At 33.0% G+C, this 15,769-nt stretch overlaps 2 protein-coding genes across 2 annotated transcripts in view; one reads left to right on the forward strand and one right to left on the reverse strand.

Annotated features, from left to right (window-relative positions):
• Window positions 1–15,769, reverse strand: part of LOC149907015 (uncharacterized) — a 251,513-nt gene that overhangs the window by 211,864 nt on the left and 23,880 nt on the right. The window lies entirely within an intron of this gene.
• Window positions 1–15,769, forward strand: part of Sema2a (Semaphorin 2a) — a 248,737-nt gene that overhangs the window by 123,517 nt on the left and 109,451 nt on the right. Inside the window, exon 4 of the mRNA XM_090104080.1 lies at window positions 13,944–14,079. Within this exon, the coding sequence (XP_089960206.1) occupies window positions 13,980–14,079 (100 nt within the window). The 5' untranslated portion in view covers window positions 13,944–13,979. The remainder of the gene's footprint in view (window positions 1–13,943; window positions 14,080–15,769) is intronic.

Here is a 15,769-nt window from a genome sequence, read left to right on the forward strand (position 1 = left end):
TTAGGCGCAAAGCCTGTTTTAGACTGGAGATACATTTGGCGATTTGAAACAATAAGTATTTAGGTATGTATGTCGCGGCTATATTAATATACATTATGATTTAACAAAACAGTATATAAAATAAATTTGTATTTATGTGCGTGGGTTTGCTCAATGTTGATTTATTAACAGTTGTTCATAGTAACGTATAATAAAGACGTATTATATATATTATTGCGATATACCTACAATAGACATGAGTTATAAATTATTTTTGTTCAATTTTAATAATTACGCCTACATATACGTTTTGTTATAAAAGTACTAAATATTAAATATAGAATTACATGCCACATTATTAAACCCGAATATCATTTTACATTCGAAACCGAAACTAAAGAAACCGTATTTAAAATGAGCTTTCATTTTTGATTCCATTACATTTGCAGACTACAGAACACAGACGCAAATAGAAATGTAGGTATTTAGTATTTACATGCGTAGGCAAAATTGCAAATTATTCGTACTCATTTTGGCACCCGCTGTGGCCCCTTTAACATATTTTACATTCGTTCTAACCGAGAATTTAATGTCGCTACGTGTAATTTCAACCATTACGGCAAATTAAAACAAAATAAATTTCGGTACCTACTCGTAACTTACGTTTGGGTTAAGCAAACAGGCTACAAAGCAACCTCCCCTTTATTTTGTTACAAAACCTCTTAATCAGCTAAAGGAAAGGCTAAACTGATTGTACGTATCTCTTTTATTAGTTCTACAATTTATTATGCAGTCGTAACTCAAATAAGGGAATCCGCTTTACGCAAAAAACTTTGAAAAGTCTGTAAGTGTTTGAAACCGAACAATGGCTTTTCAATAATGCAGGTCACGTTTTGTCGCCTTAAAAATACGACGCTTAAATCCATAAAGTACTCGAAGTATTACTATTCCTCCTCAGTACTTCCTTTGAATAGCACAATATTATATTATTAGATTTTCACCCTACCAATGAGTTGTAATACATGAATTCATTTTGCAACTTGGCTGAATTAATTTCTTTCCAATACAATTATAAGTACAATATTATGTAACAATAGGTACAGTTTGATTGTTTATATGTATGTTACAATTCAGACTACCGTTGCCAAATTGACGCTGAAACGTGAACTCAAAAAATACAGAATACGGATAACGAAAACTTTCCATTAAAATAGATGTAACAGTTATCAAACTTCTAAATTAATCTATTTAATAACGCCACTCATAGCCCGAATTAAATTCGCGCAGTGTTATAACTAGTCATGAATTTTAATTCATACGTCCACTAGGGTAACCATTCAATTTCCTCGTTCACTAATGAAATACTTACATCTCATTATAGTTGCTCTTACATTATTATCTATTCACTCATTCTCATCTATTATAACCTCTAATTCATTAGAAGGCGGGCTGAAAAACGGGAAATGAAAACCCTGGGGGCCAAACGAGTGGATGAGCTTTTAATGTGTGCAGCCACATACCCATTAGTATGATAATAAGCGGATGTGTTGCTGACAGTGTTATGCTAAATGTGGGACTGTGTGCCTAAAAGCTACATAATATATGACTGCGATATTGTTTTGCATTTTGTTAATTCGCGGGCTCGTGCAATTTTTGATGGTTACTGCGAGCTGCCTGGGTTGAATGACTATGGGCCATTATACTTACCGTACGTATTATAATATATTCAACTAGCTAAAGCTCGTGACTTCGCGTGATACCCTGATAACTCTATGTGCTTAAAATTGCCATATAGAATAACTGTAAATATCAAGTAGTATAAGTTGTATGTGTCGAATTTCATCTATATCCAATTCACTATTTTGCGATACACACACATAATATATTTTATACTTTACTTATACTAAATATAAAAATTAATCGACTGTATTAAATAGTATAATTTTTGTACCACAAAATTGTAATCCCTTAATTCTGAAAAGACGCAGCTTGTTGAAACTTTATTAAGCATTTCAGAATATATTAAACTAATTTAATAAATTACTTCATTACTTTTTATTAACTTTTAGCGGTTATAAAAAATATATACGTTATAGTTAATTTATCATTATTGTATAGATTTATCACACGGCACAATCTATCTACGAATGAACACTATTGAAGTAAATCAAAGGCAAACTATTGTTCTTATCTACAATTACGGAAACCCCTCGATGGTCCCGAAAATTCGAATAATCTCATTAATCACCCATGAAATTCAATACATTGACACTCTGCGCAGCCATTACTAAATTCCATAGATTTTATGTTTCAATTTCTATAGCGATGAAATACATAGTTGGAATATCACTACTTAGGCATTTAGATATGCAGACAGGCTTTGGTATGCACTAGGATTGATCGCGTTGCTTCGTTTATTTACAGTGTTTACTTGCGCTGCGTTAATTTCAAACGTCGTACAAACGTGTTTGTTGGTTTAGGGAATATTTCTTGAACTACGTTTGGAAATAGAAATATAAACAGGAATTAAGAAGAGAATATTATACGGGTAGGTAAGTAAAAAAACGTACGTAAGTTTTGTGCACAAAATAGAGCAGTATACTATATATGCTAAATCAATCTATACTTATAATAAATCTGTAGAGAGGCCAATTCTGTACATGAAATATATTTAAAAAAAACTATGAAGGGGTGATAAGGGATCGCTACTGATTCCAAAAATGCAATCAGTAAAATTTTTGTCTGTCTGTCTGTCTGTCTGTCTGTCTGTCTGTATATTCGTTATAGAAACAAAAACTACGCGACGGATTTTAACCAAATTTGGCACAATTATTCTTCATACTCCTGGGCAGGTTATAGTAAAAGAAAAATGTAAATCGGTGTAGAAACACCAAAGTTATACATGAAATACGCTATAAGTCATCGCGCGTGAATACAGAATCATGCCATAAGGATTATTTTTGTGTGTCAGTTGCCGCGTTCGACGCGCTTCGCGGCGGGAGCTATAAAAAGGCGGCCGCGGCGGGTCTGCACCCGTTTCGCGTTGTCATGGCATCACGTGTGAACGGCTGAACCGATTTCGATAATTCTTTTCTATTATATTCCTTGAAGTACGAGGATGGTTTTTATGTAGAGAAAACGTAAATATGTACCACGGGCGAAGCCGGGGCGGACCGCTAGTATTAACTAAAATTTAGCAAAGTGTACATCGACTTTATAAGTAAGATTCCATAAAAGCTCAACAAATTTAAAGGAGAGAAATTGGCTTAAGTTTCATATTTTTAATGAACCGTATAGTATATTAAATCTTATCAAATATCAAGTGATATTAAGAAATATTTTTTATTTCAAGATAATTCAGAATACATTTTTAAATGTCGCTGACCGATCGTCATTGCGACCTCGTGAAAATTTCCTACGAATTTTAAAATCACCTTTCTAAATAATTATTATTCAGTAAAAACGAGGCATCACAAATGGTTAATGTATTTGAAGTTATTCCATTATATTAATAGCATCACTACTTTGAGTAGGTGATATATTTAAAAGAGCCGTTATACGTATTTTTGGATATAATCAAATCCAACTAGAATGCAATATGATTTATTATTAAAGTATATTTTTTCCCCTATAAAATAAGGAAAAGCGTAATTTAAAACTACGTAAATACAATAACAATACGTATCTAACAAGTAAAAGTATTAGTTTAAAACAACATAATATTAAAGAAACCATATAGATTAGTATCTCGATTCCATAAAAGATGGTAATCCTCGAATCTGAGTAGCTGATAGATACGGTCGAGTGCTTTGCTAGCTGATTGCATCGGCTATTGTAAGCACCCACTATTACAGACTTAAGGTAAGCCAATACTCTTGATATTATTGCGTCTCTCGCTCTCCTTCCAACCATTATCTGAGTAATGAATTTTCCAATAAAGTTAGAAGAAATCTCGTATTTAATAAATGATAACTGAAGCTAACCGAGTATGAAGTTGTAACGTTTAATTATGCTTCAAGCCTTCAAATCAAAATTATGTTTATTACAAAAAATAAAACACAAACTAAAATAACTAAACATTAATTTCACTTCGATGTACTCATACTTTTATAAGTTATTACTCGTATTTGTCATATCGTCGTATTATCTAAAATAGACACAGATTGATGTTATGTGTATTTGTTCCTACATTTTTCGGCACAACCTTATTTCACACTGTATGCACATAGCGGTATTTTATCAGATTCCTCGAGAACGTAATATGGTTACAAACAATAGGCTTCAACGAAACAACATTTTCCTTTAGAGTAAACATAATAATATGAGAGTTTTTTGTACCCATCTCTACATAAAATTCTTAATTTTATAAAACACTAGCTTTCCGCCCGCGGCTTCGCCCGCGTTTTCAGAGAAAACCCCGCATAGTAGTTCCCTTTCCCGTGGGATTTCCGGGATAAAACCTATCCTATCTTTCAAGTTGGATCGAACTGCATATGGTGTGCGAATTTTATTGTAATCGGTTAAGTGGTTTAGGAGTCCATTGAGGACAAACATTGTGACACGAGATTTATATATATTAAGAAGATGACGACCTTGCAGCATAGGCTTTACTATGAAAAGGTGCTCGTTTCTATCAGAAACAACCAAGACTGATAGTTGATACTTCAACCTACTTCCTAAATAAACTGTTAATTACAATTAGCTATTTGATCAATTCTTTAAATAGTACAAACTACCTGTAGCTTGTGACTTGATCTCACTATTAAAAAATTGCCTGACATTTTTATAATACAAATAAACAAATTTTTGCAATAGAGTTATTTCATTTCGAAATTCTCCTAAAAGAACATAGACATTTCATCAAAATTTAAAGATCTCGAATATTGAATGCCATTATTTTCGTCGTCGCTCATTTCAATAATATTCGTTTACCTTCATAAAAATTCGCATACTTGTGTAGATAAGCTGTCTTTACTATTATTATTTGAAATTCATGCCATATAAATTTGAATAAATACTCAGACGTATTTAAATGTTCATTTAACGGGACGTATGCAAACTATTTCGTCCGGTAAAGTAAGGGGTGACTTGAAAGGAGAGCCGAAATTGTTATCTACACACTGAATTTACAAACTTTCCTCGTCGGCGGAACCTTTGAGCATCTTAGCAAAGTGTAAAATCGTGTAGAAAAAGTGGTGTTAGTGAAGGGTAACTGTCGTACATGACAGACCGCGAATACCGTTACCTGTAACGGCCAAAGTGGGGTTGGAATTAGGCCATTACTCACTAAAATCGATACTTACCTTCTAGGTTTATGATCAAGGAGCTGAATATAATGCTTGGCTTTTACACATACTTGGAAATTTTCAAATTTATTTTCTTATCACACCAAAATTGCACGTTCCGCTTATGAAAGTGTCTAGAAACACGCAAGCTGCGCCGTGAATAAAGGATAATGGTTTGGTGTCCAAGTTAAAAAACCCTTTTAGTGGCAGATTTGATTGACTCAAAAAACGAAGAGTACAATTAATGTGACGAGGGTGTTAAAAGAGACACATATTCTAGACCCTTATTTTTCCCCAAATCCGAAATACTGTTTTTAAAACACAAATGTACGTACTAGAAGTTTCTGGCGTTATTTATAAACATTAAGCACAGAATTTGTAGGAATATTTATTAGTATCCAAAAATACAATAAATTGATTGAAATGATTTCAATTAAAATAATTAATATTTTCTTTTAGTGTATAAATGAACCAACAACTTTTTTTTTTTAATTTGAAAGAGTATAATTTTAATATTCACTTATTTCAATATCCATTTGCATTTTTCAAACAACGTAGTCAAAGTTCGTCTTCGAACTAATTTCCCTTTTTGCATTTCTGTACCTTGACTATTAAAAATTTAAATTGTTCGGAAAATTTCTGAACGCTTGCTTTGAATTCTTCGTATAAATACGTCTCGAAGTTTCAGAATTTCCTCATATAATGTTGGTAGTCAGTTCAGGTCACATAGTCGGTGTCTCCAACTCTATATTTCATACTCGGACGGGGAATGTCTGGCATGCGACGGCTGCACGTTAAGTATTGGTCAGCGCTAGGCATTTACGACTAGCTTCATTATTATTTTATGATAGATAGTATCTGACCTTTTCAAACAAAATAGACGTATTCAGCATTCCCTTAACAATATTGTTTCCACATTTTGCACGAGTACAACAACGACTCAGATTAAAATCATCCTTTATTAAAGTCATGTATGTTTCCTGGAAAAAGAAAAATGATTTTAAAACACGTAGTTCTTGTACTTGTTAGTGAGACGCGAGCTAAACCAACGTTTAATTTAATTGTGACGCGACACTACAATTAATATTCACACACGCTGACTCCCATTGTAAGGTCTTTTGTAAAAGTGTGAAAAAGGACGGTTCTGTTGTTCAGAGGTGCGAAACGAGTCTCATATTACCAATAGACAAAACGATCCAACAGCAAAAACTCCGAAAACTCATTTTGATATCTGTCTGATATTAGCCCACGCTTTTATGATTCTTTCGCCACATCTTTAAGGTACAATTTTGGAAGATGTGAAAGTGAGATGCGACTTATTAAGTTCAACTGAACCGTTCTTTATTCTTTAAGACCGAGGATAGACAAAAGTCATTCCGCGAAACGTATCATCACATTCGATATTGAACTCTATCTTAAGGGAAGAAGGCGAATGTTGGAGACTCCTTGTTTTCACTTCCATTGGGAAATGTCATCGCTACAGAAATAGGCGTAAGTGAACGCGTCAAAGTGTAAAATGAGGGGTTTTGCGCCGTGTCAGTGAAAGTCATTAGGAACGGAATGGATGAAAATTGCGTGTATATTTACCTCTCTGAGTTAATATGAACGACGTGGTGAAATGAAATCTTCTTTCATCATCATATTTTGGAGATCTATGAACAATATGTATCCTTTTATTCCTAAGCATCAACTTCATGAACAAAGCTCACTTATTAGACAATACATTCATTAATAGTCACAACCTACTCAATACGGGCTTAATCAATGTAATAAACATGCAGCAGACAATACAATACTGTTCAGTGTATAAAACCCGGCAACCAATCTACAAATCTGGTTTAGGCGTCTACGTAGCGGATTGTAAATCTAAAACTCCAGTGCATTTCTGTTTATGTTATAAGGCAGAATTCGCATAACAGATAATCCTACGCAATGTACACTGAATTAGTATCTGATTCAGACTCGGTACAACGCAGGCCTTCCGAACATCTGATTGCTACTCAGGATGTACTAAGCTCTGGCCCGGGTTGTGTGTGGCTGTTAAATCAAAGAACAATGAAGGGTTGGATTGTCTGCGTGCTTCGCGCCACTTTCGATCCTTTGTGGGGATGGTAAGCAAAATCACTGAACAATCATTTGTAATTAATTGAAATAGAACTTTTGATGGTATATTTTCAAATTAGCAGATTTGATTGAATTATCTATTATTATCTTTAGTATTTTAATCTTGTGCTACTTATGTTCCTACATTAATTTCTCACTCGTAATCACTACACATATTTGAATAAACATGAAATAGAGTTTATTAAAAAATCCATTACTTCCTTTACATTTAATACATGCATTGTAACTTTAACACTTTTGCATTTTTGCTAACTGTACATTATAATCAGACCATTACAACGAGGGTGCAAAAATTTGCCGCTTATTATATCGTACGCAGTCTCTCATTAAGCATACCACGTGATGTAGTACGTCTAGACCCGACCGAACTTTATTCATCAACAATTACACCAATTGCCCTTAAGCTGAGTCAAGAGAATTAAAGTTTCACAGTTAATCTTTAATAAAGATACTAACAAAGGTTAACACACCTTCCAATGTCAATAACAGATGTTTAGACGACGAAAATCGAGCTAACGATAAGACGAGACAATTAAATAGCGTGAAGAGCGTTTGGGATATAAATAGTTGGTCTTACTGAGAATCCGCAAACAATTTACTAAATGAACAATTATGTTATTTCTTCGCTATCACTTACATTTTACCAAAATTTCTAAAACAATATTAACTTCGATCGCATAAGATGAAATAACATTTAAATATTACGTAAAAAACCTTATACAGACTAATAAAAGTTGAGTTTAATAAAAACTGTTCGGTTACAGCATTGAGTTATTTCATCGCCGTTCACGCAAACCAATAATATCCACGATTTCCTTCCACTTATATAGCTCGCAGTAACTCATATTAATCCGGGCAAACGCCATACGTTGGTCAGCTTTCCCTTATCGTTCAGAACGTGAAACCAAATGGATTTATTTCCATTTGATTGGATATTCCACATGTTTCTCCAGATCAATATATGATTTACATGGCGATCATTGAACATTTATTCATACTAGTTTTAATATATTTTTCAGGGAATGATGGGCTTATTAATTTGGTTTGTCTTTTTGAAATAATATTTCATATTACATTATTGGATGATGTTAAAATGTTATGTGTGTTTTGATCTGGAAAATTATGTGACGAATATGTGTGTTTTTATGAATTGCTCAATATTAATTGTGTAATAATATAAAAATCTATACCTATGTAGAAGCTGTTTTACTTTTAAATCACAAGATTTGCCGGTTGACTATGATGACTAGTCATAGTCAACCAGCAGATGACTAGTAGAGTTAATTGTCCAAAATGTCACAACAGTAATTTAAGAAACAAAACCGTATAAGCTTACAATATCGAACCTAAAATTCAAGAACCCTAAAAAAATGTCTGAAATTAAAATTGTTCGTAAGCATCGTAACCAGTGGCGTGTATGTGATACCACTTTGATGTCGGAATCAGGCCCAATGAATTTCTTTGTACAAAGGACTATGTCTATAGTACTTACGCTCAACTTCTTTGTACTTACTACACGTTTGAAATAACTATAAGCGTTCTAAATAGTAAAGGTTTACCCATTTTTTCAATATCTGTACTTTGTAATCGAATAAAAAACCTTGTAAAGGGTAGATAAGGTTTTTAAGAACGATAACATACATGTCATGTTTGCCAAATGGACAAAAGGGTTGATTATTTTAAGTGTAGTTTTTTAATGATTCAATGATTAATGAAATTCTTTTGAGAACTAAATTAACTGAAATCCTATCCTATCTGTTTCTTAGTATCTCAAGTACTTATAGCTAATTGCGAGATACGATCTTGACACAATGCTTCAAAATTTAACTGCTGCTATAATTGTCTCACTCGACTCAACAATACCACGTTTAAGACAATGTTCTGTTCATAAAATGCAATATAGGCTTGGGACGCTGTCATTAAAATAAAGTACATCAGAGTGAGATCCGGCATTGTCCTCTACCTTATTACCGGGAGCCTATAATTTTGATAATAGACTAGAAAATATTCTTTTGTCTTGGACTATCTGCTCGTTAGATCCGTTCGATTATTTCCCAAGGAGCCGTTCTTTGTGGCGGCCTTCACTTAAACAGCGTCAATAAGTATACAAAGTGAATTGAGATCGCTCAATCGCATTCTGGTCACTTTAACTCTTTGTGTTCCAAACACATCATTATATTGATACTATTTTAGTTATCCATTTTAGCGTAAATGGATTTAGGTTCAATGTTATGAACGTTTATATTAGTCACTTCATTATAAGAAAATATTAACAATACAATATTCAGGATTTAAGCAAATATCGTTAATTTTTTTTCAGTTCACTATATCTTTAAAGAAAATTTAGTTTCGGCCAACACTCTTACCATTAAAATGTCATGAATTATCTAATTATAACGAAATGAAATCTTTAACAATGGAATAGGAATTTAACTTGGCAAAATGGTAATGTTAGAATCGCACTATACTTTTAGGCGCGACACATTAACATTCGCAGGTGTTAACTATGTAACATATTGTGGGGTGTAACGAGCATTCTTGATTCTCTAACTATTGTTAATGACCCCGCCGAGAGTGTAATTGCGTTTTTTCACAGCTCACTAATGACCGGCTTGTAATAAAAAGTTAGTACGCACTTTTCTAATTTTCATCTCTATTTTTTACCCTCGTTATTTTCCACATACATAACATGAGGTTCTGGACTTTTAATTGAAAAATAATTTTGCATTCAGTACAATTAAAAACATTCCAAAAACAAATCCTTTAATTTAAAACCTATACTTATAATTTTCTCTTTCAGACATATTTGATTTCGAGGAGATTAGCAAAGTTCTACGATAAAATGAGCCTATTCGACGAACTTCAGCTAATACTATGGATAAATGATAACCGGATTTTGCGCTAGTACAATAAGAATCTGGAAACACGTAACTGTGCCTTTATAATAAGAAAAAGAAAAGGCTACACAATGCTATTTTCTACGGCAGTACGCTCGATCTATATCCAATAAACGTCTATAGACCGGACCTTGCTAACTTTTCCGATAACCATAAGAAACAAAAACAGCTCAAGTTGGGGTATGGAATAGCAGAATATAGTATATCGGTCGCAAAAGGCAACTTCGGAAGTCCGAAGTAATCTTGACCAAGTTTTGCACCGAGCTATGTAAATAAAACTTTAGGGAATGTAGGTGAGTTTTAAAAGAAAGCAAATGTTAAACTAGATTTAAAGTTTGCGATCCATCTAGTGGGTTATGATATTCAATTTAGAGACTTCATTTTTATTTGTAGCGTATTTTGTGTCGTAAATTTTAAAACATTAGTAATCAATTAGTAGTTCTCTATTCCATAGCCATAAAAAATTCAAAAAAAAAATTCTTGATATGACTTTTCTTAAGAAATTAAAATAAACTTGTTTTAAACCTAATCAAGATTGATTTTATTTGCTGGCCGGAGAACCTTATTGGTACTATTAATTTTAACTTTTCTTTGAAAACGCTTCAAAGAAACCAGCATTCATTATTAAACGAGATTTGATGAGAAAGTACGACTAACGACGAAACTCAGGTGTGGTTTACCTGAAGTGAACATTTCGAGCGTTTTCGTTGAATTTTAATTAATTTAGATTAGTAACAGGAATTTAACAACTATTCGGAATACGGCGCCTCTGTGGTCGACAAAGCTTAAGCACTTTGGTTAGTGTCGAAACTTTATCTGATCCTAAGTGAAGTAAAGACGCTCGTTTGACCGACTGTACGTAAATCTTGGATATTAATTTCCAAGTTCTGAGATATTCTAGAGATTTCGGCTTTTTGTGAGATGCAATTTAGTTCATTTCTGTTCTGTTTCAACTCCTTGTATTGTTTTGTTTTATATAATTGCAAGTACGAAATCTACACTTTCAGATGATATTATACTAATTTTAATTACTTTAGAATTATACTATGTTCATTATTTATATTGCCTTTCATTATACTAGCAATTTATAATCATTAAGTGGCTACGCTATGTCTTATTAATAAAATTATGTCTAAGAAAATGACTTGGCTACTAAACGACTGCATAACCACACAAATACATTCATACAATATTAACCGTGGCCAGCTCAATATGTCCAAAGAGAAGACTTGGAGTTGTATAGCAGCATGAGCCAAGTAATTATGAAGCGACTTATAGCATCTTGACGCTTTAATCAGCTGTGGTGACAGTCTAGCCACGCCTGCTGCCGTAATTAGAACGCCTCTCCGTAGTCAAGCCTTTCACGTACAAATGAGCCTATACCTGTGTACCTATCAACTATTTTTTTCTTGGTTTAAATCGAAATAGAGGTAAGATTTGGGGTAATATCTCAAATTAATCTATATTGTCAAGAACAGTTAAAAAAATCGTGCTCATTTAAACCGACTATTGTCATTGATTAAATTACTCTACATACTTTTATTATATGAATATTGAATAACGCTATTGCATTCTGAACATGTAACTCTTATTATTATCTAATTGCATTATTTTTCTTGCAGTCTAATTACAGGTCTGTAATAAATATGACTGCCAAAAATAATTATAGTTAAGCGAATATGAGGTTTGAAAATAATATTTCATAATTATTGACTCCAACAGATTATGAAAATAAATCTGACAATTTCTTAAAATATTATTATGGCGACAACGTGCTCGAAACAAAAGCGATCACTAAATAATGATAGGTACCTTAATGTCATTAAGCAGGAGCGATCCAATCCACGTAAAATTCGCGCCCAGACGTGATTTTTTAAATTCATTTGGAGAAGCAAAGGGGAGACTTACAATAAAGGTAAAATGGTTACGTCAAATCGAAACGACGGACCAGCCAAGGGTCACCGTTCAAGAACCAAAAATAACGAAACCTTGCCTTTATAAAGGGGATTTGGATTTTCAACAATGGTCAGTTTTAATTTCTAATGACCATATAATTCAATTTCTTCATTGTTATCCGCTATTTTGATATCGGGTGTAACGAGAGTAGGTATTGATTTTTTTATTTAGCTTTAATATCGAACAATAAACAACCGTAAGAAATCTGAATTGACGTTGAAATTATTTATAATTTTAGGGAAAATTATTAAACATCATATTTTTTTAAGAAATATAATATCAAGGACACTAATTCTCAAACAATTAATTCATATTTCAGATTAGCGTAATCCTTCCAGAATCTTACATGCTATTTATTCTTAAATCTTATAGTTACCACATACGACATCACATTCATAAAAATAATATGTAAAGGACGATGGGGTATAAATTAAAATTTTAATTTTAGCAACATGTGCCCATGTGAGGAGACCTCAGTCAGAGCACCTGCTGCAATGATTAATCACCAATTTGGTAGATTTTTCCTTTTAAGGTGCAACGCACAGCTGCCGCTTATGATACAGATAAAGGCAAGATTAAACATCTTGCGATATTTAAATATGTTTATATACGTAAGATTAATAGTCAATTAAGTACGATATTTAAATTGAAGTGTACCTTATATTTAAAGACAAAAACAAGATCATATTTATATAGCTATACAAATATGATATTTGCTAAAAAACCTGGTATAGTGTGTTCCTAGGGCAGGCGGAAATTCGTACAATGACCTAACAGGGGTGTCCAACAATACGTGAATGCGTGTCGCTGTGCTTCCTAATCTGCACCTTATACAGACATGTAATAACAAGTTTGTTACCTCTGAACGACCGCGTCGTTCACCCCACCTTGTACCACGAGAACCCGTACGCTGCGTAAACGACATGTAAACGATAAATTAGTGTATGAAGAGCGATAGGTATCGTTTTATTTGATGATAGCATAATACTTCGTGTCATTGTACGAATTTCCGCCTGCCCTAGAAACATACTATAGCTTATGTAACTACTAAGCTTCGCTAGAAAGTATAAAGTTCTAATAAAAAACTTGTATATTAACAAAGTCGCACGTTGTCTCTTATAAAATAAAGATAACAACAAAATCGTTGACATTTTAAAATCTCGCGAAAATAAAAGTTCCGTATGTGTCAAAAGTGTTGAAGGCGGAGTGCTCTCAACAATCTTGCCCTCCAAACTTTCCCAACAAAGTGTAAACAAAGAAGGCAGTGTTTTTCTTTGACGCATTATACTCATAATTCTGTAATATCGGAATGAAAGCGGATTTGTGAGTCTAACTTTTTCAGTTATTATTCATAAATGCAAATCCGCGAAATTTCAGACGAACTCGTCTCTGAAGTTGAAGGATCGACTTAAAAAATTAAATTGGCCTCTATCAATATTTATAATTGATAACGTTTTATGTTACTGAGGCGAAACTCAACATCTATTTACTCGGGGCTTTACCTATTTCGAGGATTTTATCAATAACAAATACATAAATTATCTCAAGTCAACAATCAGTTAACAATCTCATAATATTATAAAAATCCAAAATGCAATATAATAAAATTGATATCTACATAGTAATAGAAAATTTAGACCATCTCGATGTTTAAATAAATTTAATTTACATATTTTATTAATAAACATTTGTCTCTTTTCAGATATTGCAATGTGCGAAGAGTAGTTTACGCATCACAATGGATGAGTTAGAAATAAGAAGCATGATTTTTCTATGGATATTTTCCGGTCTACTTATGGCGAATGCTGTAAAAGTGGTAATTGAGCCACTACCCAAAGGTAAGTCGTAGTCATGTCGTAGTATTAAATTATAAAATTGATTACATGTATTTATTAATAGTCTCTATCATTAACTAAAGCCAGGATGTCCTTCTCGTTACACTTAGTAGCTACTTTACCAAGCCAGCTTTCAAAGGTCAAAAGCTAACTCCGTAATTCATTAAAAATAATCACGTCGAAGAACTTACAAGTAACAATACATTTCCACTAGGCAAACAGAATCAGACGTCCGGTTTCTTTTTTAATTCCAAGCACACGGAACAGACCTCCCGAAACTTCCCCCTGATCCACGACTTCGTTTTAGTTTCCTTTAATTTCCTATCTCTCTTGTCGTGACGTTTATTACGGGCTCTCACCCACACAAATTAGCCACCTTTTGTTCACGCGACGCGACCACTAATAACCATCCGAATTCATTTTTACTGTCCTCATCTATTTTTGGCCTCTTATTGTATTCCCATAAATTCTTTCTGCAGCTGCAAGTAACGCAGATTTCTAAGGAGTTTTTATCTGCCGTTCTTTCTTTTGAAAGTGAGAGCTCCTATTAATATTAATTAAAAGTTTGAATAATTGAATGAATTCCGAATTGTTCCCCGTTGTTGGGTTTCTCTGGAAGTGAATCGCGGCAATAATTAAAACTTGAGGAAAATGGGTTCGAGTCTATTATTTAATATTTGTATAAGACAGGTTTTGTCTCAAAAATTTTAGGCGAGCCTATAGATTTGCTTCATTATAGCTCGGATATATAAACAAGGGTGACATTTAAAAAGGGGCAGCGTAAGTCACAAAGTTTAGCCAAACGTAATTAATTGCCCCGCCGTCAGATACCAACGTCCCTACTCTTTCATATATAAATGTTTATAGTAACATTTAATTAAATGCTTTCATACTCATTAATACCTATATACGAGTAAAACAAAAAATGTAAATTGTGATAATATTTCATGTAATTAATTTGAAAATTTCAAAAAGTATTGCGATAAAAGTGATAATATTTTTTTTATTATTCAAAGCCGTTGTTATCCGGCTTACGTCCTAGATTATGCATATACTTGGTTGAACAAAGACCACATAATGTAATAATTGCCTGACAATACCACTAATTCAGGTTGTATATTAATGTGTAATCTGATGGAAATACAGATAGATTGTAAAGCCATTTCAAGATGTAGTTCTTCTGATTTCATAGAAAGTAGTTACTTATAGCTCTTTTCATTATGATAGAGTGGTTTCAAGTGCCCTTAGGCTATTCTTTCTATCAATAATCACGTCGGATGTAAATTAATAGTAGTAAATACCTATGAAATGTTGTGCCTGCAAGTATTTGTGAAACAGTTTCTTTCAGTAAAATTAACTACTTACAAGAGTGATTTGTTTTAGTTTTGTAAAATATTATTTGCTCCTATTTATACTATATGATTTGTAAGTAGGTATCAGTTACAGTTATATTTAACATAATCAACATCAATTAAAAATGTATGCATTCCATCCTGCTATTTGATGAATTGAATCAAACATCCGTTTTATTCATTTAAATATTTTAATTAAATTTTTCACTCGGAAGCAATAAAAATAAACAATTCCGCTACATTTGCTTAGAGCGTGTTTAAATGTTATTTTTGTAACTGTTCGCGGGTATTTCGACTATACGAATGGCTCGCTTTGCTGATCCACACATCAACATGTCTGG

The sequence above is a fragment of the Colias eurytheme genome, chromosome 7 (assembly GCF_061535395.1).
Source record: "Colias eurytheme isolate Ceu_HAF_F1 chromosome 7, ilColEury1 Martin Lab GWU primary, whole genome shotgun sequence".
NCBI lineage: Eukaryota > Metazoa > Arthropoda > Insecta > Lepidoptera > Pieridae > Colias > Colias eurytheme.